Source organism: Ambystoma mexicanum, chromosome 7q, assembly GCF_040938575.1.
Source record: "Ambystoma mexicanum isolate Mex_15411 chromosome 7q, UKY_AmexF1_1, whole genome shotgun sequence".
In the NCBI taxonomy this organism is placed as follows: domain Eukaryota; kingdom Metazoa; phylum Chordata; class Amphibia; order Caudata; family Ambystomatidae; genus Ambystoma; species Ambystoma mexicanum.
In genome coordinates, this window is record NC_090941.1 from 702,613,798 (window position 1) to 702,640,943 (window position 27,146).

The 27,146-nt window shown below is 47.7% G+C and overlaps 1 protein-coding gene across 2 annotated transcripts in view; it reads left to right on the plus strand.

Annotated features, from left to right (window-relative positions):
• Positions 1-27,146, plus strand: part of MICU2 (mitochondrial calcium uptake 2) — a 1,758,017-nt gene that overhangs the window by 853,013 nt on the left and 877,858 nt on the right. For both annotated transcript variants that reach the window (XM_069640674.1, XM_069640673.1), the window contains exon 3: positions 15,662-15,693. In XM_069640674.1, the coding sequence (XP_069496775.1) occupies positions 15,662-15,693 (32 nt within the window). The remainder of the gene's footprint in view (positions 1-15,661; positions 15,694-27,146) is intronic.

Below are 27,146 nucleotides of genomic sequence, written 5' to 3' on the forward strand. Positions count from 1 at the left end.
GCTCTCGAGCGTTAGTGCTATTTTTTTCACGTTTTTTCTCAAAAACTTTGTTTTTTCGGTCAAAAGAGCCTCAAGCTCCACCGACTCTCCATCCGATCAACGGGGACCCGTGTCGGATTCGTCTGCGCCCCTCAAGGGTGAAGATTTCGTCGAGCTACGCTTTTGGAGGACTCCAGAAGCTTCTCAGGCCCAGGAGAAGGGAAGCTCGATGCCCGGAAAGCTGTTCAGGATCTGCCCTGGATGCCAGCTGCAGAACGTCTTTAAGGAGGACGAACACTCCTTTTGTCTCTACTGCTTACATGAGGACAAGACGCACGTGGAGAAGGACTGTGCGTTTTGCGGCAATATGTCGGAGCGGACCATGAAGGACCGCCATCAACGTCTCGCCAACTGGCTGGAAGGGAAGAGCCCGTCAGGCGAGAAGAAGAGGAAGAAATCCGAGCGGTCTTCTAAGACCTTTGAGGACGCCCCGGCGACGGGGGTCCAACACAAGGCCAAGCACCGCGAGTCCGCTGGCACCGGGAGCGCCGAACGGTCGGGCTCTACGGGCGCCAGGCAGGGCGCACCCTCCCCGGCACCTTCAGCCACGAGCCAACGCTCTGGGTCGGGTAAGAGGAAGGGCGAGCACCCGGCGAAGCTCCTGGAGAGGCCCCGGTCGAGCTCGAAGGCCCCATCGGAGGGGGAGCGAGGCAGTGTCCCCCCCTCAAGGATAAGGCGGTGAGCGCACCTAAGGTGGTGAAGGCCTTAATCCATCCGGCCAAGCCCTCTATCGATACTGTCGCGGCGGCCCTGGCTCAGCCTGTGGAGGCTACACCAGTGGTGGCGACCTCGGGGCTCAGTCTCCCTGCCACCTCGGAGGGAGTCCTCTTTTGTGCCCATCGATAGGACCCCCGTGAAATCCCCGGCGGGGAAGAAAAAGGGGGGGCAGGGCGTCGTCGTAGATTCGGCCTCAACCTCGGAGGAAGAGCTGATCGAGGTCTTAAGCCACGGCCTTGGCGTGGAAGAAGACCGGCCCGTCGGGATGGATCCCGACGCAGGTGACGACGACATCGTCGAGGGTGCCGGCGGGGCCCCTGATCGCCCGTCGGATTCCCCTCTGCCAGCGCCGCAAGACAACTCGGCGGCCATTTTGTTGGCTATACAGTCCTTATGCTCAGAGATAAGGACGAGACTACCGTTGCCGACGGAGGAACCTCTCCCGTCGGGGGATCCTGAACCGGGACCTTCTGGTGTTCCCCCGCCCAAGAAAAGAAGGATTCACCCTCCATCTCCTTTTCAGCCGTCGCGCCCCGTCCAGCCCTCCTCCCCGTCCACCCGAGGGGATGATACGGGGACTGACACGGCAGCGACGGGTACGGACGACGAGGTATACGACGAGAATCTACCGTCGTCACCTCCCACCAGGGCTTCTCCGCCCGACGAGATTGGATCGTTCCACTCCATGATCGCCAGGGCATCCGAGCTTTTCCAACTCTGCCCTGAGGAGAAGAAAAAGGAAGGATTCCTTTATCAACGGCGCGAGGCCAAGAGGAAGACGGTCCTCGCGGTGCCTCTACTGGATGACATTTGGGATGAGGGCCTCGCCCTCCTCAAGAACCCTTCCACGACGCCAGCTAGAAGAGACCGGTACGAGAAGAAGTACCGGGTCCCGGACGCGGCCCCCCTGTGCCTCCGGGCGCAGCCTACCCCGGACTCCGTCGTCTCCGCGGCGGCCAGGAAGAAAGCGGGGGGGGTGCGGCCTCCACATCGACTTCCCCACCGGACGGCGAGGGAAAGAAATTGGACGCTATGGGACGCAGGGTCATCTCGTCTGCAGCGACGACGATTAAAGCGGCCAACGCCTTGGCTATCGTGGCCCGCTACGACAGGGAGCTATGGTACAAACTAGCTCCCCTGCTGGACTTCCTACCGGACGACAAGAGGGCGGATGCCCTGGAGATCCTACAGGAAGGTGAGGTGGCGTCGGACGACGCCATCACTATTGCGACGGACATCGCCGACACTGGGTTTCGCCAGTTGGGCAACGGCGTGTGCCTTAGGCGGCGTGGATGGCTCAAGGCTACGGACTTCCGTCAAGACGTACAGACCAGAGTCCTGGACATGCCGTTCGATGGGAACAACCTGTTTGGGAAAACAGTGGACGATTCCCTTCAGGCCATTAAAGCGGACACTGAGACGGCCCGGGCCCTTGGGGTTCTGCAGCAACGACGGACGCCCTTTCGGAGCAGCGGAGGCAAGGGCGCCTCCAAAGGTTCCGGCGGCGGTTTCTCCACCTACCGTCAAGCGGCCCGCTCGTCGTCTCAGGAGGCCTACAGAGGACGAGGCAAGTCTGGCGGACCCCGCCGTCGTCGCCAAGGAGGTCAAGGCGGCAAAGCCTCGTCGAAACAGGATTGAACCGGCCGTGGGGTCGGGCCCCCACCGAAGCACCCCGGTGGGAGGCCGGCTGGCGAGCTTCGTCAGCGTGTGGGAGTCCATCTCCACCGACCGTTGGGTGCTGGACGCCTTAGCCCGGGGCCATGCGCTCGAGTTTCAAAGAAGGTGCCCGCGCGTCCCCCCCGTGGCCAGGAAAGAGCTTCACGTCCCTCAGCTTCTTCTGGAGGTAAAGGCGATGCTCAGGAAGGGCGCCATCGAACTTGTCCCAAAGAGGCTTCGGGGCTCCGGAGTTTACTCGAGATACTTCCTCGTGAAGAAGAAGACGGGAGGATGGCGCCCCATCCTAGACCTGCGACGTCTGAACAAGTTCATCAAGGCGCAGAAGTTCCGGATGGTCACCCTCCAGCACGTCCTGGGTCAGCTGGAGGAAGGAGACTTCCTGTCGTCGTTGGATTTGGAGGATGCCTACTTCCATATTCCCATCCTAAAGGGGCACCGAAAATTCCTCAGGTTTGTGGTCCAAGGGCGTCACTACCAGTTCAAAGCCCTCCCCTTCGGACTACGGTCGGCACCCAGGGTATTCACCAAGTGCCTTGCACCGGTGGCGGCGCAGCTGCGCCGCGAGGGGATCCACGTCTAACCCTACCTGGACGACTGGCTCATTCGAGCCAAGACGAGGGAGCTCGCCGTGGAGCACACGGCAAGGACCGTCCAACTTCTCACGGACCTGGGATTCTCCGTGAACTACGCCAAGTCCCACCTGGTACCCGCGCAAAACGCACTGTTTCTGGGAGCGAAGCTCGACACAGTGTCCCTTCTGGCCTCCCCGTCGGAGGAAAGGACCAGGTCCATCCTGGGCAAGGTACAGCGGATGTTGGTTTCCGACGCGGCCAAGGTGAGGTCCATCAAGTCCCTCCTCGGAATGATGTCTTCTTGCATCTACCTCATTCCCATGTGCAGGCTCCGGATGCGCCCGTTGCAGGAGTTCCTGGACGCGCGCTGGATCCAAACGACGGGCGGCTTCGAGGAGAGGATCACACTCGACGAGAGTTTCCGCCGAGCGGTCCGGTGGTGGGGCAACCGCGCACATCTGACGGCGGGCATGGACTTCCAGACCACCAGGAGACAGTGACCACGGATGCCTCCCTGGAAGGGTGGGGAGCGCACACCGAAAATCTGCACGCGAGAGGCCTTTGGCTCCCGACGGAGAAGTCCCTCCATATCAACGTCCTGGAGCTCCGTGCAGTGTTCTGGGCCCTCAGGTCCTTCCTTCCGTCCCTCAAGGGCAAGGTGGTGAGGATCTTCACCGACAACACCACCACCATGTTTTACATCAGGAAACAGGGCGGAACCAGGTCCCCAGCACTGTCCAAGGAGGCGCAGGACCTGTGGCATTGGGCCGTCGCCCAAAGGATGTTTCTGGTGCCGTTTCATCTGGCAGGGATAAAAAACACCATCGCCGACTCACTCAGCAGGGAGCTGCGCTCGTGCCACGAGTGGGAACTATGGCAGGATCTAGTGGATCGCCTCTTCCGACGGTGGGGCACACCCCAGATCGACCTGTTCGCGACGGCGACGAACTCCAAGTGCCGGAGGTTCGCCAGAAGGTTTCCCCAGGCGAGGAGCATGGGCGATGCTTTCTCGTTCCCCTGGGAGGGCCTGTTCCTCTACGCGTTCCCTCCTTTGCCACTGCTAATCCGGCTCGTCAACCAGCTCAAGAGGTCACGGTGCAGGATGATCCTCGTCGCACCTGCGTGGCCGAGGCAGATATGGTTCCCGGACCTTCTGGACTTGTCAGCGTCCCCGCCAATCAAGCTGCCGGTGGACGCGGATCTACTCTCCAGGGAAGGAGGCGCCATCCTCCACCACGACCCGAAATCGCTGAACTTGCAGGCCTGGCTCCTGCAGCGCTAGAGTTTGGAGGATACGACATACCGGCCGACTGCAGAGAGGTTCTTGCAAAGGCCAGGGCGTCCTCGACTCTTAAATGCTACGGACACAAATGGAAGAGGTTCTCTGTCTGGTGCCACGCACAGAAGATTAACCCTCTACGGATTACGGCTCCCCAGGTACTGCCGTACCTGCTGACGCTGGCCAAAGCTGGACTGGCACACGCGTCCATCAAGATTCATCTTGCTGCGATCTCCCGATACACCAGAACCACGGGCCGGACGTCCTTGTGGTCTCATCGTCTGGTGAAAGAGTTCATGAAGGGACTGTTCAGATCGTTCCCGCCGGTGAAGGCTCCGTCCCGGCGTGGGAGCTCAACGTGGTGCTGACCAAGCTCATGGGACCTCCGTTCGAGCCTCTGCACTCGGCCCCGTTGAAGTTTCTGTCGTGGAAAACAGCGTTTCTTGTGGCCATCACCTCCGCACGACGGGTGGGAGAGATCCAGGCCCTTTCCTGCAAGGCCCCGTACTTGACTTTTCACGACACGAGGGTAGTGCTCAGGACGCACCCCTCCTTCATGCCCAAGGTACCGTCGGACTTCCATCTCAACGATCCCTTGGTGTTGCCTGTGTTCTTCCCTTCGTCGCCGGCTGAGAGGACTTTGCACTCGCTGGATGTGGCTAGAGCGCTGAAGTTCTACGTGGACCGCACAAAGTGTTTTCGGAAGACGTCACAACTCTTTGTGAACTTTGGACCTGTCAATCAGGGGAAGGCTCTCTCGAAGGCTTCCATTTCCAGATGGCTCTCCGGCTGTATCATGTACTGTCATCGGTTGGCAAACCGACCGCTGCCTGGCCGTCCGAGAGCCCATTCCACCAGAGCGATCGCAGCTACCACAGCGTTCCTTTCTGGTGTGCCCCTGCTGGACATATGCAGGGCTGCTACGTGGAGGTCGACGCACACCTTCACGAAATTCTACTGCGTCGATTGGGATTCCAGGGAGGAGTCCAGGGTCGGCCAAGCAGTGCTGCGCAACCTGTTCGCCTGAGGTGAGCCTGGTGAGGAGGTAAGATGCTTAATGTTGAGTTTGATGTACTGCTTAATGTTGAGCCTTTGCCACCTCCCGTGGTTGTGCATGTGTGTACTGCTATGTATTCTTTATTCATGAGCATGTGAATCCATGCCAGACCCCATGCTGGAGAAGGAACAAGTTACTTACCTGTAACTGTTGTTCTCCAGCATGGGTCTGGCATGGATTCACATGCGAACCCTCCCGCCTACCCCTCTGCGGCTCTTCACTTGGTCATACTGCCACTTCACGTGCTTCCAAATCTGAAGATGGCTCCAGAGGCGGTGCTTAGGTAGAGGGCAGTCATTGGCTGTGGTCAGTATGACACAGTGATTGGTTATTACTACGAAAGACAGATCAGAGGCGAAACTGATGCTGGTTTTTTCTTTACCGAGGATTCCCAGCCTGACGACGGGGAATATTCATGAGCATGTGAATCCATGCCAGACCCATGCTGGAGAACAACAGTTACAGGTAAGTAACTTGTTCCTTCTTTCCGTAAACTGCACAGTCCTGTCAAGTCGCCCACCCTAGCTTGTTGGATGAGATGGGTTATGTCTAGAAGACTTTGCTGTCCATTTGGTGACCCTTTTAGCTAGGGTATGGTTGGCATCCATGGCATTTTGGTCAGGGGCCAGATTAGAAGATATTCTCAGTTTAGCAGACTGGTGCAATGAACATGTCTTTCATAGATTTTTATGCACACCTGCAATGCATGCAGACACGTTTGTGGGATCTTTGCTTTAGATGTTGCATGATGGCCTGTGTGCCATGCCTTAGAATGTTGATAGGTGTGTTGTATGCGTGAAAAGAGACACGGCCTGGGGGTGGTGGACATGTTTTTGAAAGCAGAGAAAACTGGGTGTTGAACTATGATGCACAGGGAGGGAATTCTAGTATCTGTAATGTTTTGGGAAATAAAAGAAAATGGTGTTAACTTCTTACTGCTATTGGAAAGTGTGAATAATATTCTCCTGCTTGTCATTTATAGAATACTGGCTTATGCCCCCATCTCCCTGCACCCACCCCCGTCCCACTTCCATAAAACCTAGTAGCAATCGCCATAATTAAATGTTTTAGTATTTTGCACCTTGATTACTGGAATTTTTTCCATTTGTGTATAGGATAAAACAGAAAAATAGGAAAATGTAATGGTGAACATATGAAAGGCAACAGCTTTGCTGCCGATCCAGCACCTTTTGCTCTTCCCACGGAGATTCTTTGATGTTCTTATCACACATTTTTCCTGCCTCTTTAAACAAATTCCTGTCTGCCTTCGTCATTCCTAAACAGATGTGTGTAGTTTTTAGAAGCCTTCAGATCGGACAGCACATCAGCATAAGACGCTTGTGAGGTAACCTCTTTCTTTGTACATTTAAACTGAGCAGTTCATACCATGAGAAACCTGCATAGACGTTGGCGTTTTCGAGAACTATAAATCTAGGTGTGACAAGTTGCTTTAGCGACCGAGTCATGTATATACTCCCTTGTGCCTACGTGTAATGTGTCCCCTTAGTTTGGTGCAGTTTCTAAACTCTGTATATTTACTGTGATTCACTTAATAACAGGAAAAGTAAAGGATGAGGGAATGAGTAAGGTTGAAGAAAAGGGTGGTATTGTTTTTGACTTTCCAAGGAAGTTCTGCTTCACTTATCAAATGTTGGCAAGTTATGGCTCTGTTGAAAGATTTTGAGCTTTAGGCATGTTGCTTGGAATCAAAATTCGCCTTGGTCCCTGAAATTAGGTGTTAAGGGAAATTGGCTCAACTGACATTTTGATTTGGTGCTGATACTTACATGTGTTCTAATGCAGCCTTTAATTCCTAGTGACTCATTCCTCTCACTGGTGACCATATTGCTGATGCTATAGCACTCAATGAAGTCTACTCAGTCATCCAGGCCTGGATGGCACATCATGGGCTCTCCCTTAAGGAGTTGCTGATCCTTGGTTTGCATGGCAAACTGGCTAAACTAGATTCTGCTTATAATTCATTCACTATCGACTCTAACATCATTAAAGTGTGCAACGTAACTAAAACGCTTGGTATCTATCTGGACTGAACACTCTTACCAGACAAACTAATGCGGTGGAGTCTGCTTCGGCCTATACGTGCAAACTTATCACAGCTTGTAGACCGCTTCTGACAACCGAAAACTGTTTCATCCTTGCCAGAACCTTAATCATGGCAAAAATTGACTTTTGTAATGCCTTATATCTAGGGACTAGCCAAAGAAGCATTGACAAGCTACAAGTCACCTAGAATAATGCCATCAGGGCTGCCCTTAAATTACCCAGGAGATCACACATCTCTGATACTAGACGTAACCTACACTGGCTCCCTGTTGCGCACAGAATCTCTCTCAAAACTTTAGCCTTAGCCTACAAGACCCAGAACAATCTATCACCCGACTACCTGGCCAATCGCTTCTCGCGTCACTCTGCCAACAATCATTGTGTAGAACTTGCATTCCAAATTTCAATTGCTTATATAGTTTTCAGATTCAAAATTAAAACCGTAATTCAAAATTAGTCACATCTTCTAACAACATTAGCTAATATGTTTCTTGTAGAGCCCAGTCACTGAGGACTGTTGTAAGGAACCGGAAGAGCCTCAGATGTACAGACTTTACAGTTAATTAGCCTTTATTGAGCTGTCACCATTTTGTAGTATCAACTACTGCACTGCAGATATCTGTTAACTGGGGTATGCGATGAGAGTTTGGAATCACTGCTGTCTAAGGGAGTAATTACATTTAGCATAGGGACAGAATGTCTGAGCTTTCCATTATCTGAATGGGGAGTATGGATTAAAAATTGCATTACATAGCTTTGGTGGTTCAAAGCCAGGTTTTATGGCGTCAAAGGCCTCGATAGCTAGGTGGATGGTTGCAGCCATTCAGGAGGCCTAAAAGGGGCAGCATAAGGTGTATCAACAAATATTCATGCTCATATGGTCTGGGCCAAGGCCACGACCGTCGCCTTCCAGTGGCATGTGCACTAGCAAACAATCAGCAGGCCGGCTACCTGGACTACCCCTCAGCATTCTGCAAGCATTATTGTCTAGATGGCAGTGCACTCTCAGACGCGGCCCTCCGGCAAGGGGTCCTGAGGAACCTGTTCTCTTAAGGTCATCAACGCCTCAGCTCCCTAGGGCTTCAATCGGTGTTAATCGCCAATGCAGTATGGAGGAAAGGGGATGGGACGTAGGAGTAATTTACAAGTTACTCACTCTAGTGACTAATGTACTCCTATTCCATAGTATCCTTTCCTCCATATGCCCCACCATCCTCTCCATCCAACCCCCTTTAAGAAAGGAACGTTGTTAGGCAGTTTAATCTAGCCGATGCGTCAAAAAGGGCAGAGTCAGGGGAGTGCATGCTGCCGGGCCATGCCCACTGCGCAACAAAATTTAAATGGGAAAAGACTTTCTTTGGTGAAAAAGTTCTGTTCCCGTCTCTAGAGAGGGACGCCCATGCAGTATGGAGTTAAGGGGATTATGGAATAGGAGAATGTTAGTCACTACAGCGAGTAACCTGTAATTTAGTCACTAACAGTATTTTAAATTTAATATTTCTTTTCTGTAAATATTTTTGGCAATTTGTCTGTACCTTTTTATGTGGTTTTATTATGTTATTATTCTTGACTACTGTTCCTCTGGATACTTTATAAATGCAAATATGAAAAATAGAAAAACTATTAATGCGGTTGTCATTTTTTTGGAAAAAACTCAGATATGTAGTGAATTTTTTAAAAATGTTATTGGTCTACTAAAGTGTAAGGGAAAGACTAGTGGTCATAGTTAAACAGTACAACCTTAACCTGTAAAATTGTGAAGCTTGTACGCTTTTTACAGGACACAGCGTGTGTCTATACTGTGTGGTTAATCGTGTTCTAACGCGACTGGGATGCCGTCCCTATCGCCTTTAAAAATATCCATCATTGTTAGAGATAGGAGAACTTGGATAGCTTAGTGTTCTTGGTTTTTCACCATTTTAGGATGGTGATATGGTAACTAGTGTTTAATGCACTACTATATTCTACACAGAAGATGGTCTTGCAAGGCTTTCTGTGAGTTCTAGTCCTAGCTTTTCCAAAGCTAACATATGTTAAATTGCAATCCTTTACTAGACCTAGAAGGTAGACTTACAATGGTTTCTGTAAGTTCTGGTTTTGGCTCTCCATCGTCTTTGGATGATAATAAATGGGAACTTATAATAAAGGGATGCACTAGAAGCTGGTGTAATGGGCTCAGCCACCCATAAAATGCTCAAAGAAGACTATTAGTGGCCATATGTGGATTTAATATTGGATTGTTTAGTGTGTGACTGTAGTATATTCCAGCAGTAAAAAGGTTTTGAAGGGCAGTTCGGAACAAGCTGGCCTTGATTTTAGGAGTCATTATAAGTCTGATGGGAAGACAGTATGCCATAGTTCTTGTTGTGTATTTTTGTAAACGGTCTAAGGTCAGGTTTGTGGCTACCTCTTTGTATCTAGTGCCATTTCTTTTCCCACAGGTGCAGGGGATATCCCCGGTTTTGGTCACTGATGGGTACAGTTCTATTCAAGCGAAATTAGGGCATTTCTAGAACTTTGTGGGGTTAGCTACATCAAGACCTCTTTGTATCATTCCTCTTGCACTGGTCAGGTAGAGTTTCAACAGTGCTTCTAAGGGGGCCCTCCACCCTACTCAGGCGAACTGAGCATTCTGAGAGAGCGCCTGTGAAACTAACAAACAGTGTGCAATATTTGACAGCACTGTGTCTCTTCGAAGTAATACAGGGCAGGATGGTAGGCACCAATCTCCATCCCTGGTGGCTGTTTGGGAAAAGGTTGAGCAGCTGGGTTGACCAGGAGACAATTAAGAGAGCACCTTCCACTCAAGAGAAGAGCAAATACACCTTTTGATATTATGAATTAAATAAATGAAGGTGCTTTTTGCCAAATGACAGTGAGTTGGAGATTATGTAAGAATCAGGTTATCTGGCCCATTGCATCAAGGGAAGCGGAGAAGTTTTATGAAGGCCTACAAGTGTGAGAAGTAAGGGCCAACCCTGTATTGAATGACAATGCTAACCCCTGGAAACCTAAGTCTGTGTGCCCAGTTCTTCGAATGTGTCCCCACAGAGCTTTCTCCAGAGCATTGGTGATACAGTGGAAGGTAGAGTAAACGCTTGGAGGAGAGGGGGTTGTCTTCCTGCTATGTTCAGGTAATGGTGTGTGAGAACAGGGGGAGGAATTGCGTCCTGTGGCCCCAAACCTGTTCGGTCAAGCTGCCTAGTATGTCACATTAGAGTTCTGTGTGGAAGTATGAATCTCCAATTTTCTATCTGTATCAGTTAGGCAGAGCCTACCTGGAGGGAGGAGGTTCCAGTCTTATGGCGAATAAATCTGGTTTGTTCATGTTCTGCTTCCCTCACGTATGTCAGGAAGGTCACCCCCAGCAGAAACACCTCTTATAACAGAGATTTTATTAAAGTTGGTGGTTATTTTTTTTTCAAACTCTATTTGATATTTTATTACAATTAATTATAACCCCATACCAAAATGATCATAGTCAACACATTGAAAAAAATTAACAATACATCAATTGTTTTTCGTTACATTGTCAAGAATCAGAACCCCAATGTTCCTCCTGCAGCCCTTGTATATATAACATTGTCCCAGTTGCTACTGTGCATTTCAAGCCTTGCAATAGACCAGTTAATCCCAAGGCTACAATAAGGCAACATTCTTCGGAATAAGCGGTTTGTAGTATAAATGTTCATGGGATTGTAACACAATAATTACTGGCAGCCAAGCGCTTTAAAACACTTGGTATGCGTTGTTTAGAATTGCAGTGATTTAGCTTGCTTGGGGGCATTCACCATCGCAGGTGGCTTTTGTAGGCATACTCCTTTACGCCAGTGCATTGTGATGATGTATGTGCCCGCTCCCAAATATGATCCCATGAGCCTGTCTGGACTTCGATTTCCATTTCTGCCTATATGGCTGTTTAGCGGTGTTGTCTGTAGGGTCTAGTAATTTATAGCACTGTGCCATTTTACCTTTCGTGATCCCCTCTACTAAAGTTAGTTCTAACCCTTTGGCATCCCTTGTCCCCCTTTAGTTAAGTTTGGGGTTAGTGGTCCAGTGTCTGATCTGCATGTATCTGTAGCTCTCATTCTCTGATAGCAAGGACCTGTTCTTGCACTCTTCAAATGTTAGCAGGTTGGTGCCCTTGTACAAGCGCCCCAACCTAAGCTTGCCACCTGCTTCCCATTCCATCAATGCCTGCTCCTCTTTTGCTGGTGAGAATTCTGGGTTACAGTGACTGGCAAGAGCGGGTCTAGCCCTGCAGGGATCTAACACATGCTACATCCCTTGTTGCAAGAGGGAAGGCATAGCGTAATGAAGAAGTGAACTCTCTTCCCCCTTTCAGTGTGATATATAAATGGTAGTTTGTTCAGAGGTAGGGACATAGCTCCCTGTTCCACTTCCACACACGTCTTTAAATCATGTTGGGACTATTCAAATAATGTGCTTATTTAGAATATCGGGGTATCTTTTAACTTGTAGCTGCCCCGCCCAGGCTCACTTTGCACGGCAAGCGCAAGAGTGTTTTCCGGGTTTCCCTTGGTTTTTTTTACCCCAAATAAATGCACAATTCTATCCTGTAGCCAGTAAATGCCTTTCATGTGAACTTTCACAGGAAGAGCATGGAAAGCATGAAGTAATATGTGGATTAATGACATCTTTATGGCTGCTATCCTACCCAGCCATGAGATACTGTGATGGTCCCACCTATCTAAGCTTCTTCATATTGCTTACATAGATTATGGAAATTGGCCTAAGTAATCCAGTTTATCTTTAGCCCATTTAATTTGTGAGGCGGATTGGATAGCCCTCAGGGTATGATCAGATTCGTAATATTCATACTCTGATATGTCATAAATTGAGAATGCTCAGAATTCCACTAAACGTTCTATTTTTGTAATGAGCCATGGTATGGATTCCTTAACATTACCCAGGAGCAGGATAGTGTCATCCGCGTAAAGTGCGATCTTATGTTGCCTTTTCTGATATAGAATAGCTGTAATGTCGTTCTCATTCCTGACCTTGTATGTCAGGGGTTCAATATGAGGCATAAAACACCCCTGACGTGTGCCTCTTTCAATTCTAATGGGTTTAGTCTAATTTTGATTGACCTTGATTTTCATGAACGGGAATTGAAAAGGAGTGCGGGCCAACCGTGTGGATTTTGGACCAAGCCCATATGCTGTTAACACTTTTCGTGTATTGGCCTAGTTCACACTGTCAACACTTTGTTTGTGTTGAGTGACAGGACCTCTTTCTCCTGTAGCGGGGGCACCAATCGATTAGATGCATTGTACGCCACATATTGTCAAACGTAGATCGTCCCCTTATGAAGCCTGTTTGATCAGTATTTTTTCATTTAGGGATAAGCACCATCAAACAATTTTCTAGGATTTTAGTGAATATTTTCACCATAGAGGTTATTGGATACCCATATAACTATTAATTAATGGTCAAATACCTGCCCTCTGGGTCGATCCTTGACTTCATACTGGATATTGGGAGCTTAAAGGATAGCCACCCTCTAGTGTTCTGCCCTGAGGAGGCAAAAAGAGCCTGTGGGAATTCCCCATCTTTCAATTGCTTTTCATCTTGGGTCGAAAGGTGCGTATCCTGAAGAAACCTAATCCCCCATCTGAGCTCCTTCATTCTTGCAAGAACTGATTTACGTGTTACCAGTGAATTGAGACCCAGGACATTCCATGAACCTACCCTTCATTCGGCCATTGGACTTGTGGATTATCCCTCTTCTGACTAGTATGGATAACGGCACGGGTAGGGATGAGGGTTCTGGGCAACAGAGGGCATATCCTCTTTCTGAAACGCTTGCAAATGGGGATTAAAAAAAAAACTCAAACAGCAACAGTAAGTAACAACAAAACATTCCTGGCATTTGGACTCTAGGTATTGTGCCTTGATTACCTTCGTCAGAAATGTAGCCTTATGGGCACAGCCCCATACACTGGGGTCAGACTGGGGTTTCACTCTCCCTATGTTCCCCACATCCCTACAGCCTTCGACTCTGAGCAGACTTCTTAGCTTTGCATCACTTCTCCCACCCAACCTGGTTTCAAGCATGCCTTCCCCTCATTCCCTTCCCATCCATCCAGAAGGTTACTAGGACAGTCCTTACTGCCAGTCTGGTCCTTCTTGTGGGCGATCTGTCCCAATCACCAAGGCCTATATAGTAATCCAGTCTCTCTGGAGCGGCTATGGTTATGTTAAGTCTGTCTGGCTGAGGCTTGCCTCTATTCAGCAAACCCCTTAGTTTGCCTAATTTTCTTGTAGGTTCCTCCATTTCCTGTCATTGCTAATCGCAGACTCTTGCAGAAGCTGGTTCTTCTGCAACCCACAGTGAGGAAACCTCTTCCCTTGAGATGTTCTACTCCCCCTCTCCCACTACCACCCCCTTCCTGACCTTGAATAGCAACCGGCATAGGAAGCCCCACCTGTAGATGATCTTTCTTTCACGTAGCCACAATGTTGACCACATTAAGACGCCTTCATTTGAACAGAGTGATCTGTGATCGATCTTGGAAAAGCATTAGTTTGACCTCCTTATACCTAGTACTGTTTTGCTTTCTGGCCTCCTGCATTATCTTGTACTTCTGGCAAAAAGTGAACCTTGATCAGGACATACGGGGGTAACTTGTTTTTCAGTTGGAACGAGGTATACACTCTGTGGATTCGGTCCAATATGATCTCGTCCCCTGTGGTGAGTCTCAGGATGTGTAGAAACAGACCCTCCACAAATTCCCACAGGTCCACGTCCATGACATGCTTAGGCATTCCACAAATTCTGGAGTTTGGCCGTGCTTGGTTCTCAACATCTTCCTGCTTTGCCATGAGAGTTTCAATTTGTTGCTCCATGTAGTCCATTCTCTCTGTGAGGAGATCTTGTTCGTGGTCTTGCTCCCCTACTTTGTTTGCCACTTCCTCCCGTTGAGCTGTGGCTGCCTTTTATATGTGTGTTAAGTTCTGCTATTGACCCCTCAAGCTTGTCTTTGTTTCCCTGGAATTCTTGCATCAGCTCGAGGACCAAAACTCTTAAGTCCACCCTGATTGATGGGATGTCCAGCAAGTCCTGTGATTGTGGTGAAGCAGCTGTGTGAACCTGTGCACAGACTTGATTGGGTTGCTTCTTCCCCATTTGTTCCTGTGATTTGCTCTGGCTAACTTGGGCTCCCGGGCCATTACCCCTGTTCCACATTGATGGCCACTTGGTGGCGCTGTGGTATTTGTGGCTCAAATGGCTTATTCTACGTTCATCTTTCAGGTGAAACGCTTTTTTTTCTCCCTAAGTCTTGTCAAACTCACCATAAACTTTGCTGATGTTTGTTACACATGCCCCAATGGTCCAACTCCAAGGCTGTCCGACAATACTACACTGCTCCCTAATGATAAATAAAACTGTTATGTAGTTGTCTGCAGCCTTTAGGACTGCCTGCCTTGGATTGTTAAATTATGTATAAAATAGCACTGCCTTGTAAAACAGCATTTCGTCTGATTTGCAAACCCACAATGCTTTGCTCATGTGGCTCTAAACTTGAGGTGAACTTCCAGTGGTGGCTACTGGGTGGGGCTGTGGCATGTGTCTTGGGTCAAATAGATTATTCTGGTTCCATGTGATAATGTCCCTGCAAAAGGCTGTGTGGCAAAAAAGTTGCTGCAAACCCCCGTTTTTAGATTAAATCCCACCCCCCTCACCTGCTCCCCACAGAAATGGTCACCATACATAATGTTGCCACCCGGCAACTATATGTACGGCAAACATTTGTGTGGGGGTAATACCCTTCACCCGTAGTACCACTGAATTCTTGTTCATGTGTAACGTGCGTGAACTAATTTAGCCAGATTAAATTCACATATTCTTCTATTTGTGCAAACATGATGACAGAAATGGCAGATTGCAGCTGCTTTACTCGAATACATCGTTCTCGGCATCAAGAAAGAGTTAAAGTAAAGAAAAAACAGCCTTGGTCAACTATAGTCAAGATCTCAGAACTGTTGGCTACAGATCTATCACTTGCTTTTATAGCACTAATTTAGTTTCGCTCTTGCCAGCATACAATATCTGTCCGCTCTTCACAATGGGATTTCTTTTTACTTTGTCCTTGTCTTTAAAATGAAAATTACATGCAACCTGCCAATCAGAAAGTCGCTGTTTGATGTTGGGAATGTCTTTCTGTTGACCTGTGCAGAATATCTAAGGTACATTATTAAATGACAGCTTCTTGTTTTTTTTTCTTTTTGCAGGTAAAGTTCTGGCCAAGAATCTGACAAAGAAGGTAAGATGTAATACAATTTTATGTCCTTCAAAAATGTTTTATCCTCTGAGACAAGAGAACATCAAGATATAATACTTTATAAGTGCCTTTCTCTAAAATCTAAAAAGTGTTGTAGTGCATTTTGAAAAAAATTGATAATTTTAAACCAGCCCTGATGAGTTTCGCAGCAGTTTAAAAATCAACTTGCCTAAAATGAAGACTTTTGTGAAACTGGCATGTTTGGCAGGTAAATATCAAGAAATAAAATGGAGCGTCACCAAAGATGCTTGTTTAAAATTATTTAACAATTATTTCATCTTAATGAGACATTGCAGCCCATGGGTGGGGGGGGGGGGGTTTGTAACCTGCGTTATATGCCACTCACTCTCCCAGATCTGAGGTCGAAGCATAGGGGCATGTCTGGGATAAGGGACGATGACACTTATTACATCCCTCACCCTCTGGGCAGAAATGTAATTCATAATACGAAAAACATAAAGAAAATTTAAAACAGATTATAAATGAAATAAAACAGTTGGGGAAGGTGCCCAGAACCTCACGGTTGTCCTGGTGGTATTTTTCCTAAGGAAGACATTGAGCATTAAGGTGGAATGTTCTGAGTGAAACAGCACGTGTGTAACAGTGGTTAAGGCCGTATGCTGGCCCATTATGGTTCGCCAACATTCCAATGTTATACTATAGCAATAATCATCAATTTCACTGGCTCTACTTGGTAACAGCACATGGCCCTAGTTAATAGGCCCGAGCATAGTAAGGTCCTTTAATGAGGATCCAGTGGGTCATTATCACCCAGTGCAACCTGTGGAATGCTGAATATAACTTCCAGCACACTGGGTGCTAATAGCAGTTCTCTCTCAAAAAGGAAGCCATGGAGAGTGTGTGACCCTAGAGAAATGGAAGGCAGGGTTCCATGTGATCTCCTTGTCCATTTCCATGGCAGGCTCTGCGGTCCATCGAAGGGAGAAATGAGAACCCTTTAACAGATAAGAGGGTCAAAGGTTTTGGTTAGACTGCAGGGAAAGTCGAGGTAAGAGCAGTGGGGGAATCCTGGATGGGTGCCAGGGCTTCAGGAGAGCATTGAGCGGGCAGCTGCGTCAGACAGGAGGGTGGGTGTGAACTGCCACAGTTTACTCAGAAGCCAGCCTTGGATTGTTAGTCAGCCTAAGTTAGAGCAATCCGAGTGGCTGCAGCACCCACCCATGCATATGCAGTTTGTACTGTGCCGGGACAACATTGGGGCAGTACACTTCATTGGCAAAAAACGACCACATAGCATGCATACATGCAAGTTGAGAACAACCTGTTCTCAAAAGCTGTTTAAGAGGTGAACCTATGGTGTGTGCTCTTCTACTGTGTACTAGCATCTTTAAATTCTTGACAGTACCTTTAGAGAAGCAGTAATTTCATTTGTTTTCTAAAGAGTAGCAGATGCACCAAAGCAGTGGCATTACATGAATTATTGTTAATATCTGGACTGATACTGAAGACGCCTACGAATATATTTCAGTTGCAATACTTCTGATGGCCTGTTGGCGTAGTAATGTCACGTTTCTAAGTGTATTTGGATGTTCTATGTCCCATTGTTTTTGAGGCACTGCATTTAACTTGGTGGCAGATGAGCCTGGGCACAGTGTTGAGCATGGGCAAATGGATCTCAGTACATGGCAGCCTTTCACTTGTTTGTTGAGACCTGCCTTGAAGTGTCAGACAAGCTCCCATTCCCAACGCTAACTCCTATGGATAGTTGTGGCAAAACAAGAAGCTGGAGTGCCTCAACGAAACTAAAGGATGTCAGTCTCAGAATGTCCAAAAATATAAAGAGTTCTCGGTCCTGTTCCACACATATATATGGATGCAGGTCCCAAACTGGCACAGTGCGTGGTTTACTCTCCTGCCAGGACTTTACCCACTTTTTTTCACAATGTAGATGGGTTTCAGACTTGCACACTTTACTAGGCAACAGCCTTGTCCATGCCCTTTTTTTTATCAGTTGGGACAGTGACCCTCTAGCTTCTCATTTGCGTCTTTTACTCTTTGTCCCAGGGCTTTCAGCCCACTTTAGCAGACTCCTTAAGCTTCCCTACGGTGCGCAGCATTTGCCTTGAAGCGCTCTGGTGTCCCGCTCTTCCCTTTTGGGCTCCCCGGTTTGTTTTGGCTGCTCCGGCGCTCTTCACGCAGTTGCTGTGGCTTGCCAGCAGCTCGGTACAGTGCCCCCCGCCCCCCTTTCTCTGCTTCTCGCCTGGTCTCCTGACAGCCTAACACTGCCCTCGACCGCACTAAGGCAGACCTTTTTGTTTCTTGGCTTCATCTGGACAGCATTTCTAGCAGCCTTCCAGTGCCGGGCAGCACTCCACTTGCTTTCCAGCTTCTGACCAGCTTCGCGTGCAGCGAGGTTCTCATTGCGGCGTCTCACTCTACGTGGTTTCCTACCTTTGCGCAGCTGATGTCCTGCTACTATGTAGCTCCCGTCAACAACTAGAACGCAGAGGAGGCTTCCTGGTTCTAGTAATCTTCATCACTCGTCTCAGTGCTATGATATAATTTGTCAGAAGGACCCCTGATGTCAGTATAAGACGTTTGGATGGGTTCAATATCAGAATAAGCCATAACAGTCTGTGAACCTAGGGGGGTTGTTATACCCAGAATGGAAAGGTGGGTGCTGCGTTTCTTGAGACCAATTTCCCTCCCACCAATGAGGGTCCTCTCCCCCATATGATACTCCCTTGGGAAGCCACACACCACGGTCGGGGATCAGGTAGTGGCTGACCTTCAATGGCCATATAGGAAGAGAGTTTCTCCAGAGAGGGAGTCATGATTTTGCTGGATTCATCACGCCATGGACACACCATAATTACAATCGAACATATGTTCATCAAAAGGAGAAGCCATTGTAACCAGATATCGAACCGGTTGTGAAGTCCATTTAAGGCTGCCAGAATTAGCAGGTTCTCTGGTTGCAGGTGTCAATAAGGAGCACTTCAGACTTTGACTTATTAATATATAGTCCAGAGTACTTGCTGAATGTGATCACTGCTTTCCGCACTGGTTTGATATTCTTATCCGGGACCCTCAAAAATAACAAAATATCATCTGCATATAAAAATATAGTTTCAGGTGTGCCTCCCAACCTGATACCCGAATTCCTGAACTTTGCTAATATCTGCCAATGGTTCTACCACCAACCCAAAGGGCAAGGGCAAGAGAGAACCCCTCTGCCTCAGGCTCCAGGTCAAATGAAGGGTTGGTGATAATAGGTAATTTGTGGTTCTAGGTTAAACTATCGAAAACAAAAAGATCGAATGCCTTTTTTTCGACAGTCAAAGGGTCGAAAAAAAGGGTTGCATTTTTTTTATGGGGGGGTTCCCCCCATCCCGTTTTCTTTATTAAAAAAACTTTTTTTACCAAACCAAACAAAAAAATATATAAATAAATAAAATAATTCAACCCTTTTTTTCCGACCCTTTGACTTTCGAAAAAAAGGTCTTTCGAAACTTTGACTGGACACGGTCATTTGTTTGTACCCTAGCATAAGGCTGCGTATGCAGAAGTCTAACCCAGGATATAAAACCAGGGCCGAATCCTCATTTTTCCAAAACTCTGAACATAAATGGCCAGGACACTGGATCAAAGGCCTTCTGTATATCCACAGATATTGTTATTGTTTATTATTTGTATCGCGCGCCAAAACCCTGGGGTAGCTGGACGCTTGAGTTACATATAAACATGGAGTAAGTGCAGGCATTTTACAATCCAGGGCAATACAGACAAGGCTGGACCCTGGTTACATGTGGGTCAAGAGGGCTACATACTGGTAATAAGTGGTGAGACGGGCACAATGTTACCATATGGCTGCTGTCTGCGCTGTTTGGGTCCAACGTGATTTCACAGTGAACAATCATTCGGGATTCAAACTAGTAGAGCACCTTGGATGAACCCAGCTTGATCCAAATGGATTAGGTGTGGCATAAGAGACAAGCACCTGGTCACTGTTACTCTAAAACATATTTTTGAATCAACATTGATAAGGGATGTTGGGCGATGGGAATCGCAGTCCTCAGCCATTTTGCCTTGTTTAAGAAGCAATATTATTACTGATTCTCTCAATGTTTCTGGCAATATCGGGTTGGAGAGAGAGATTCCTCCCAAAGTTGTAACATGTACAGTGCTAACAAATTCTGAGCACATCCCATATGAACCTGGCTCATTTGGGAGTTCATGGATAGCTGTGTGAATTTCTTCTAGAAACATGGGGGTGTGGAGATAAATGCTAGCTTCACTAGAAAGCAGAAACTTGAAAATTCCATCTAAGTATTGCTCGCACTCACAATCCGATACTAAGCTGTGTGGTCCATATAATTCTGACTAGTGCCGGTAGAAGGTGTCATTAATGTTTGATTTGGCGTTGTCAGAAGCCTTAGGGCGTCCTCACATCTACTCCCCTTGAATCCTCTGCGCAGGTGGCCAGGGAAAGGCCATCGCCTTTGGATCCTGACCTTAGGGGTGGAGAAGCGAGGGAGGATCACCTGGGTGGAGGGTCCTTGGGGGATTGGGAGTGAGATATATTCGGGCGAGACACAGTATTCCTCCTGCCCCTTCCAAGAAGACCTTTCTATACCAAGGGCAGTAATGGGGTATTGTCATACATGTCCCAGTGTCCAGGAAAAATAATATGAGATACCATCGACCCAAAAGTACCAGAAAGAGAGGTCAAAGGGTTAAATATAAGATGGGTGGGACATGGTAGCTATGTTACTTAGTGACAACCAACCTAGCCCTTCTTCAACCTTTAGGAGCTATTGTAAGCCAGCTCCCCTTTTTTTCCCCCCACAAATTGACTCTGTGGCGAACTCTGGGAAGCGCTGCGCGCCGAGATGAAGTGTCTTGCGACTGGCTTTAAAACTCCTAACCCTGTATAGAGTTTGCGCAGTGGGAAGTAGTGCTGAGCTGGGCCGATCCCGTAATCCTGAAGACTGATGATCGTTGGCTCCCGGGTGATGAAAGACACGCTGGAGAGTTTTTGGGCCATACTGAAGACCCATTACCGTTGTGGTAGCAGTGGAAGTAGAGGAATCCTTCATCAACGCTGCATGTATATCCCAAGAGCTCAAGAACCGGTGAGTTTGAGAGGGAATCACTGAGCAGCTCAGCACGCATACCTTTAAGCAACCATATCAGCGGACACATTGTCTGTGCCCTTAAACTTCAAACGCGAGTTGAAACAAACTGATAAGCCATTGTTAAGCGAATAGAAAGCTTAAGAAGAGAAATAATATCTGCAAACTTTCCCCTTGTGATTCAATTAAGGCTTTACACAGAAAGTGTAATAAACCTGAAAAGGGAAAAGAAACGTTGCACAAGCCACAGAAATGGTTTTAGTGTTTGCTAAATTAACTAAAGAAATGTTGGGAAACCTTCAAGATAAATATACATTTATTTTTCCAATGAAAGGCAGGTTGTGAAGATTTATTGAATATATGTTGCACAACAATTTAACTCAAATCTTAGTCAAGTATGTTTATATTATTTATTGTTCTCTTGTTAGGCGTGTATCCAGGAAGCAAATGCAGTTTCAAAGCACCCACAGGGCAACAGGGAGGGGACAGGGGATGATTTACAATTGCAATACATAAATATAATAAATAAAAGAAGACAATGGTGAGGGAAAGACGAACCTACTATGCCTTGTGAGTGTTCAGAACGTGCAAGTGCAGAAGGGAGAAGGAATGGGATTGGTGCTGTGGTGCTTGTGGGTGAGCAGCAGGTGAAGTGCAATGTAAGGTAAGCGCAGGCCTACAGGGGCGGAGGGTGAGCTGAGGCAAGTGCTTTGGATGGACAGCAGCTGGGATGATATGGTGTGGGAGGTCAGGGCCCGAGGATGCCGAAGGGCCCTGCACACCAATCGAGCGGATGTGCGATTAGCAGGGGAGGGAAGGAAGAGGTAAAGAGGGAAGGTCTTGAGGCTCTTCCAGAATTTAAGAAGGTCCTGCTCAAGACGGAGAGGGAGGGGGAGGCTGTTCCAAAGAAGGGAGCCAGTTGAGGAAAGTGATCGACCACCTGCGCTCTGTTTAGCAAACCGCTTTGCACACAAGTAGTTGGTGCCAGAGGAACGCAGAGGTCTAAAGAGGAATATTTAGTAAGAAAGAGTTGCAGGTAGTGTAGTCCCCGGCCCCAGACTGCCTTGTGGATGATACAGAGGGATTTGAATTTAATCCAAGAAGCAACCTGGAGCCAGTGAATACTTTGTAGGGCAGGAGAGATGCGGTCCCTGGTCATGAAGCCAAGGATAAGTCTTGCTGCCCTATTCTGGATTAGCTGGAGGGGTCTGAGTGGAGGAAGGAAGATTCAGGAGGAGGCTATTGAAATAGTCAAGCCTAGAGAGAACTAGGGTCGGGGTAGCATTGAGCCTCTGGGGGAAGGTGAGAAAAAGGTGGAAATCTTTTGAGAAAGAAGAGCTGAAAGTGGGACTTCTTGGCAATGTCCTGAGTGTGAGGGAGGAAGGTGAGAGAGAAGTTTAAGATGACTCAGGTTTCTGGACTCAGATGAGGGAGCAGGGGGAGAGCCTGCAGAAGAAGGCCAGAGTAGTGTTGCGGGCTGAAGAAAGCCAAACAGTGAACTTTGTAAATAACTACAGTGCTGCAAGGCCAAAGGCTGGCGGGAGGTATGTGACTTTTTCTGGTAGAGCCACAAGGCTACCAAGGAGAGGCCAGAGAAGGGTGAATATTGTCCGCCAAAGCCAAGAGACCAACAAAGAGAGGCATCCTGGTTGCGTGCCCTGTGATGGGTGGACTATGTGGTCTGACAACTGTGCCTAGATCAGTGAGCCCTGGACTGTGATAACCCCATTGTTTAAAATACTGAAAGAGGTATACTTGGCAGAGCTGGAGTCTTGGGGAAGGGAGCCCTGAGACGGAAGGAGATATACCTGTTTTCTTGAGAAGAAGCCTTGAGATCATCTTTTAACTGCATTATTTGGAACATGGGGAAGGGGACCCCGGGGATTGTGTGAAACTGTTAGCTTGTGTGGGAGAGAGGTAACTCAGAGACTTTTGGGAAACTTTCTTGAACTTGGGGAAAGGGAGCTGAAGCAACTCAGAACTTGGTTGATCACCATTTATTTGATTATTGACATCCCTAAACATTGTTTATTTGTGAGGGCAAGCATAGGTTTTGGACACAGACTTTTAAGTTGTACTCTTTGACTCAGACGTTCCTTAGTTTAGTTCAGGTATGGAAATCCCACTTTAGTATAGGGCAAGCTAGGGCTTCTAATATCCTGACATTTGAATTCATAAATTACTTTGTTTGAATCTGTTGTCTGTGTAGTACCTCGTGATGCTTTCACAGCGTGTAGTATTGTTCCCACTTCACCATAGCGCCTTGCCATAAGCGGCCTATTAAAATATTTCAATTCCCTTTGTGCAGCTTCCCTGAAGTTATCTTATTCAGTTTTAATTTCCGATCTCGTCAGTGGAGTGAGGTCATTAACAACTTAAGGTGGTCTTCCACCTTTCGGATATCTTTCCTGATTTGCTTTAGGATTCCAAACTGAGTAAACATAGCTACTCTCCTCACACACGGAGTGTGGTCCAAAGCTACATCTAATATTGTATTCATGTCTCCACCCCAAATCACCATTGTAGTGGGGTAGCGAAAAACTCCTCAGTAAAAATCTGCTTTGTCCGTGTTAGGTCTGTATACATTGACTAGCAATACTTCCAATAAGTTGAGTTACCCATGCACTTTAACTTCTCACCTCATCATGTCTATTTTCTTGCACAGCACTTGGAATTCCTAGATTTATTTTATTTATTTTGGATTTGTAAAGCACGCTACAGCCCAAAGGCATTGAGGCGCTGTTGCATGAGATTGTCTTGGCTACAAGTAAGAAGGCTTGGCTCATGGTTACATTGAATGTGCAGCCCAACAATAGGAATTTCTTAGGATACATACACAGGTGGTTCAAGAGGAAAGCATAGCTCATAGTTACAGTGTATGTTTAACCTAACAGTGAATAAAGTAGAATACATACATTGGTGGTTACAAATTTAAAGTATCATATGGTCACAGTGAGGGTTTCATCACAGAGGGTAATAACGTACAGCCTAAATGGGTGCCAGTGGTTATGAAATGACACAAGTAGTTTTTATCGCTTTGCGGAAGGCTATGTGTGAATCAATTCTTAAGTGGGGGGTTAGAGTGTTCCAATGGGTCGCAGCCATGGTAGGCAACCTTCTGTGTGAACTCTCCGGGTTTTAGGAGTGGCGATTCGGTTGGTGTAGGCCGATCTGATGGGTCTGGCTGAGATTGGCTTGGCTATTCTTTGAACCAGATAGAGAGGTGCCAGGTTATGGACGCATTTATGCGTAAGGGCGAGGGTTTTAAAGACAATCCGCTCTTTAAGGGGAAGCCAGTGAACCTGCTCCCTGGTCTCAGAGATATGGTCCCTCTTGGAAATACCGGTGGCAGCCCTGAGGGCATTGTTTTGTACCGTTTGGAGATATTTTTGCCAGAAGTCCCTACAAAGAGGACATTGCAGTAGTCCAATCGAGATCCAATTATTGCTCTTGCAATGGTGATGCAGTTCTGTTCAGACAGAAAGTGGCTGGCTGCATTGAGCAGTTTAGAATGGTATGCTGAGGTGGAAGCAATGGCATTGACCTGTCTGTTCATAGTGAGTTTAGAGTCCAAATATACAGCCAAGGTCTTCACAGCCTGGGATACAGTGATTGGTATGTTGTCAATCATGAAGTAGCTGTATTGCTTGTCCAGGTTGGCAGGTGATCCTATCAGCACACGTTTGGTTTTCTCATCATTGAGGCACAACCAGCTTTCTGCCATCCAGGTTTGGATAGTTGAGTATATGGAATTGAGGGTGTTCATGTCGGACTTGTAATCACCAGTAAGGGGGATAAGCACCTGCGTGTCATCAGCATAATTGGTGTATGAGATGCCCAGCATGTTGAACAGTGGCCTCGTAAATAGGTTATGCGAGATGCAGGAGCCCTGTGGGACTATGCATTTTATGTCACTTGAGTGGGCACAGGCTTAGTCAGAGAAGACATTCATTACCCTTTCTTGAAGAAACAAGGTGATCCAAGCACAGTCCTTCGGGGAGAAGTTCGCCGCAGAGGAGAGATGGTGGCAGAGTGTCTTATGATCCACCAGGTCAAACGCTGCGGATAAATCAAGGAGCAGAAAGAGCGCAGGTTTGCCTGTGTCTCTGAAGTTGTCCATTTGTTTTTTTAAGGTCTAACAATGCAATTCGGTACGCACCACGGTCATCACCCCTCTGTCTCGTGATGAGTATGACGTGTAGAATCTTTTGTTGCCCCATTGCCTTGTACCAGTAGTGGTCTGTTCTGCAGTCGCATGTGTCTCATGCAGAAACAATAACTAGCGCCATGTCTCTGCTCATGAGATGGTATCTTCCTAGCTTTGATTGTATTACCCAGACCTTGTACATTCAAGCTAATGAGCGTGGTTCCTTCTACTCCTTTGAATAACAAAGCCATTCAAGCTAAAGGTGTTGTTGCACGCTAGTTTACCATGGCTGCTCCCACTACCTACTCTGCCCTCTCCCGTTTTGCATCCACCAAGTGCCATTTTCATGTTTCCTCCCAAACTTCCCAACTTTACCCACCCCCCATCCTCACCAGAATCCAAACTGTTGCAGTGTAGTAAATCCCACCCCAAACGTAACAAAAAAACGAAACCATGCAAGCGCATTGGGCTGTGTTCACGCCCATTGGCAACCCTCTGAACATATCCGTAAATCAGAAATTAATAATAGAAGGCACTTAATTTTTACACCCCCCTACCTTTATTACTATACAAGTGCTGCTCAATCATCATGGATATTACCCTCGGGAGGCGCCCAGCTAAGGGGCTGCCGGGAGAGGGATCTTTGCTTCAATAAAGGTTACAGCAGCCTCAGGAACTGTTAAAAAGTATGTCTTATTCTCATACTGGAACCAAAGTCACGCTGAAAACCGCATTGTGTATTGGATGTTCCTCTGAGGAGTTTCTTAATGCCAAGAAAAGATCTTCTTTCATGTTGCACAGAAACGGAATAGTCTGGATATATACATATATTTCTGAGGCTTGTGGAATCTGCTTAGATCACATGCTGTGCATAGGTCGACATCTAGTGGAAGCTGCGGAGTATTAGTTTGTTTTTTTCGAAACTCGAAAAGGGGCGTCGAACTAGGGCGTGCCAGTAATACTATCCCTAATGTGACGTCCACTGTACCCATGATCGTTCACGCGTGTAGGACCCTCAGATTGGTTTTTTCTGCCATACTTGTTGGAAGCATAGTTGCGGAGTTCCCTGGCTTTTAGCCATTTATTATAAAATTTACGAAAAAATCCCTGTTCCTCAAATCCCACGTCGAGATTCCGAAGATTGACGCCGGTAACTGGAGAACGAACAGCTGTCGAGACTGCACGACGGACTTTGGGCCTCAGAAGGCCACTGGCCTCAGCCCTGCAAGTGGGGAGAGTGGGGGGTGGACATACTCACTCCTTTATTTTCCTACATACACCCCGCCCGCTGCCAGATATTAACATATGGAGTACTCCATTTAAATTCTGCCCCAAGTGCAACCGTAAATTACCTTGGGTAGATAAGCATAACACCTGTAATCTGTATCTTCCTAGGGACCACCCCGAAGCAAATTGCAGAGCTTGTAAGCTCTTCAAAGCAAAGACACTTAAGGACCTCTCCACCGAACGTTGGGCCCACTACGCTAGGCAACTCGAGGCCATGGACGCTGTGGGTTCCTTCATCTGGCGAGGGCACAGGGGTGTCGTTAGGCACCCAGACGCAAGCCACCGACATCGGAGGACTGTCCGGCGGGGCAATTATGGGGACAACACCCGGCGGCAAGAGCGCTACTCGCACACCTTCATCTAAGCACACTAACCCCACCCGAGATTCGACACCCGTGTCGAGTGAGCGGCAGAAAAAGGCACAGAGAGCGGTCCGCAGAATCGGTGTCCTCTGGGCGTTCAAGGTCATGGTCGCCCCATGACACACAGCAACCGTCTACGATTGGGAAGAGTGCCACATTACCTAAGGTCTTAGAGTTATGGTCGTCAGAAGACGAATCTGACCTCTACCCCCAAGCAGCACGTTCAAAGTCGACTCCGGCAGGTCGTACGATGTCTGCCTCCGAGACTCGACATCCCTCCTCTAAGACTCCAGAATCTCGTGAACCCAGCTCCGAATCTCGACGCCAGGCGTCGAACGATTCAGGGAAAGCCAAAGAGTCAGGAAAACATACCTCTACTGATGGGAAAGGGGACAAACAACAGAAAAAAGCCTCTGAACAACAGGCTCAGAAGGATAAACACCCCAAATCTTTAGAGAAGTCCAAGGCTCCTGACCCTGTCACTAGGCCAAAAGTTGTCCCTCCCACTCCCCAGGATATGGGAATAGAAGAGGAACCACAGCA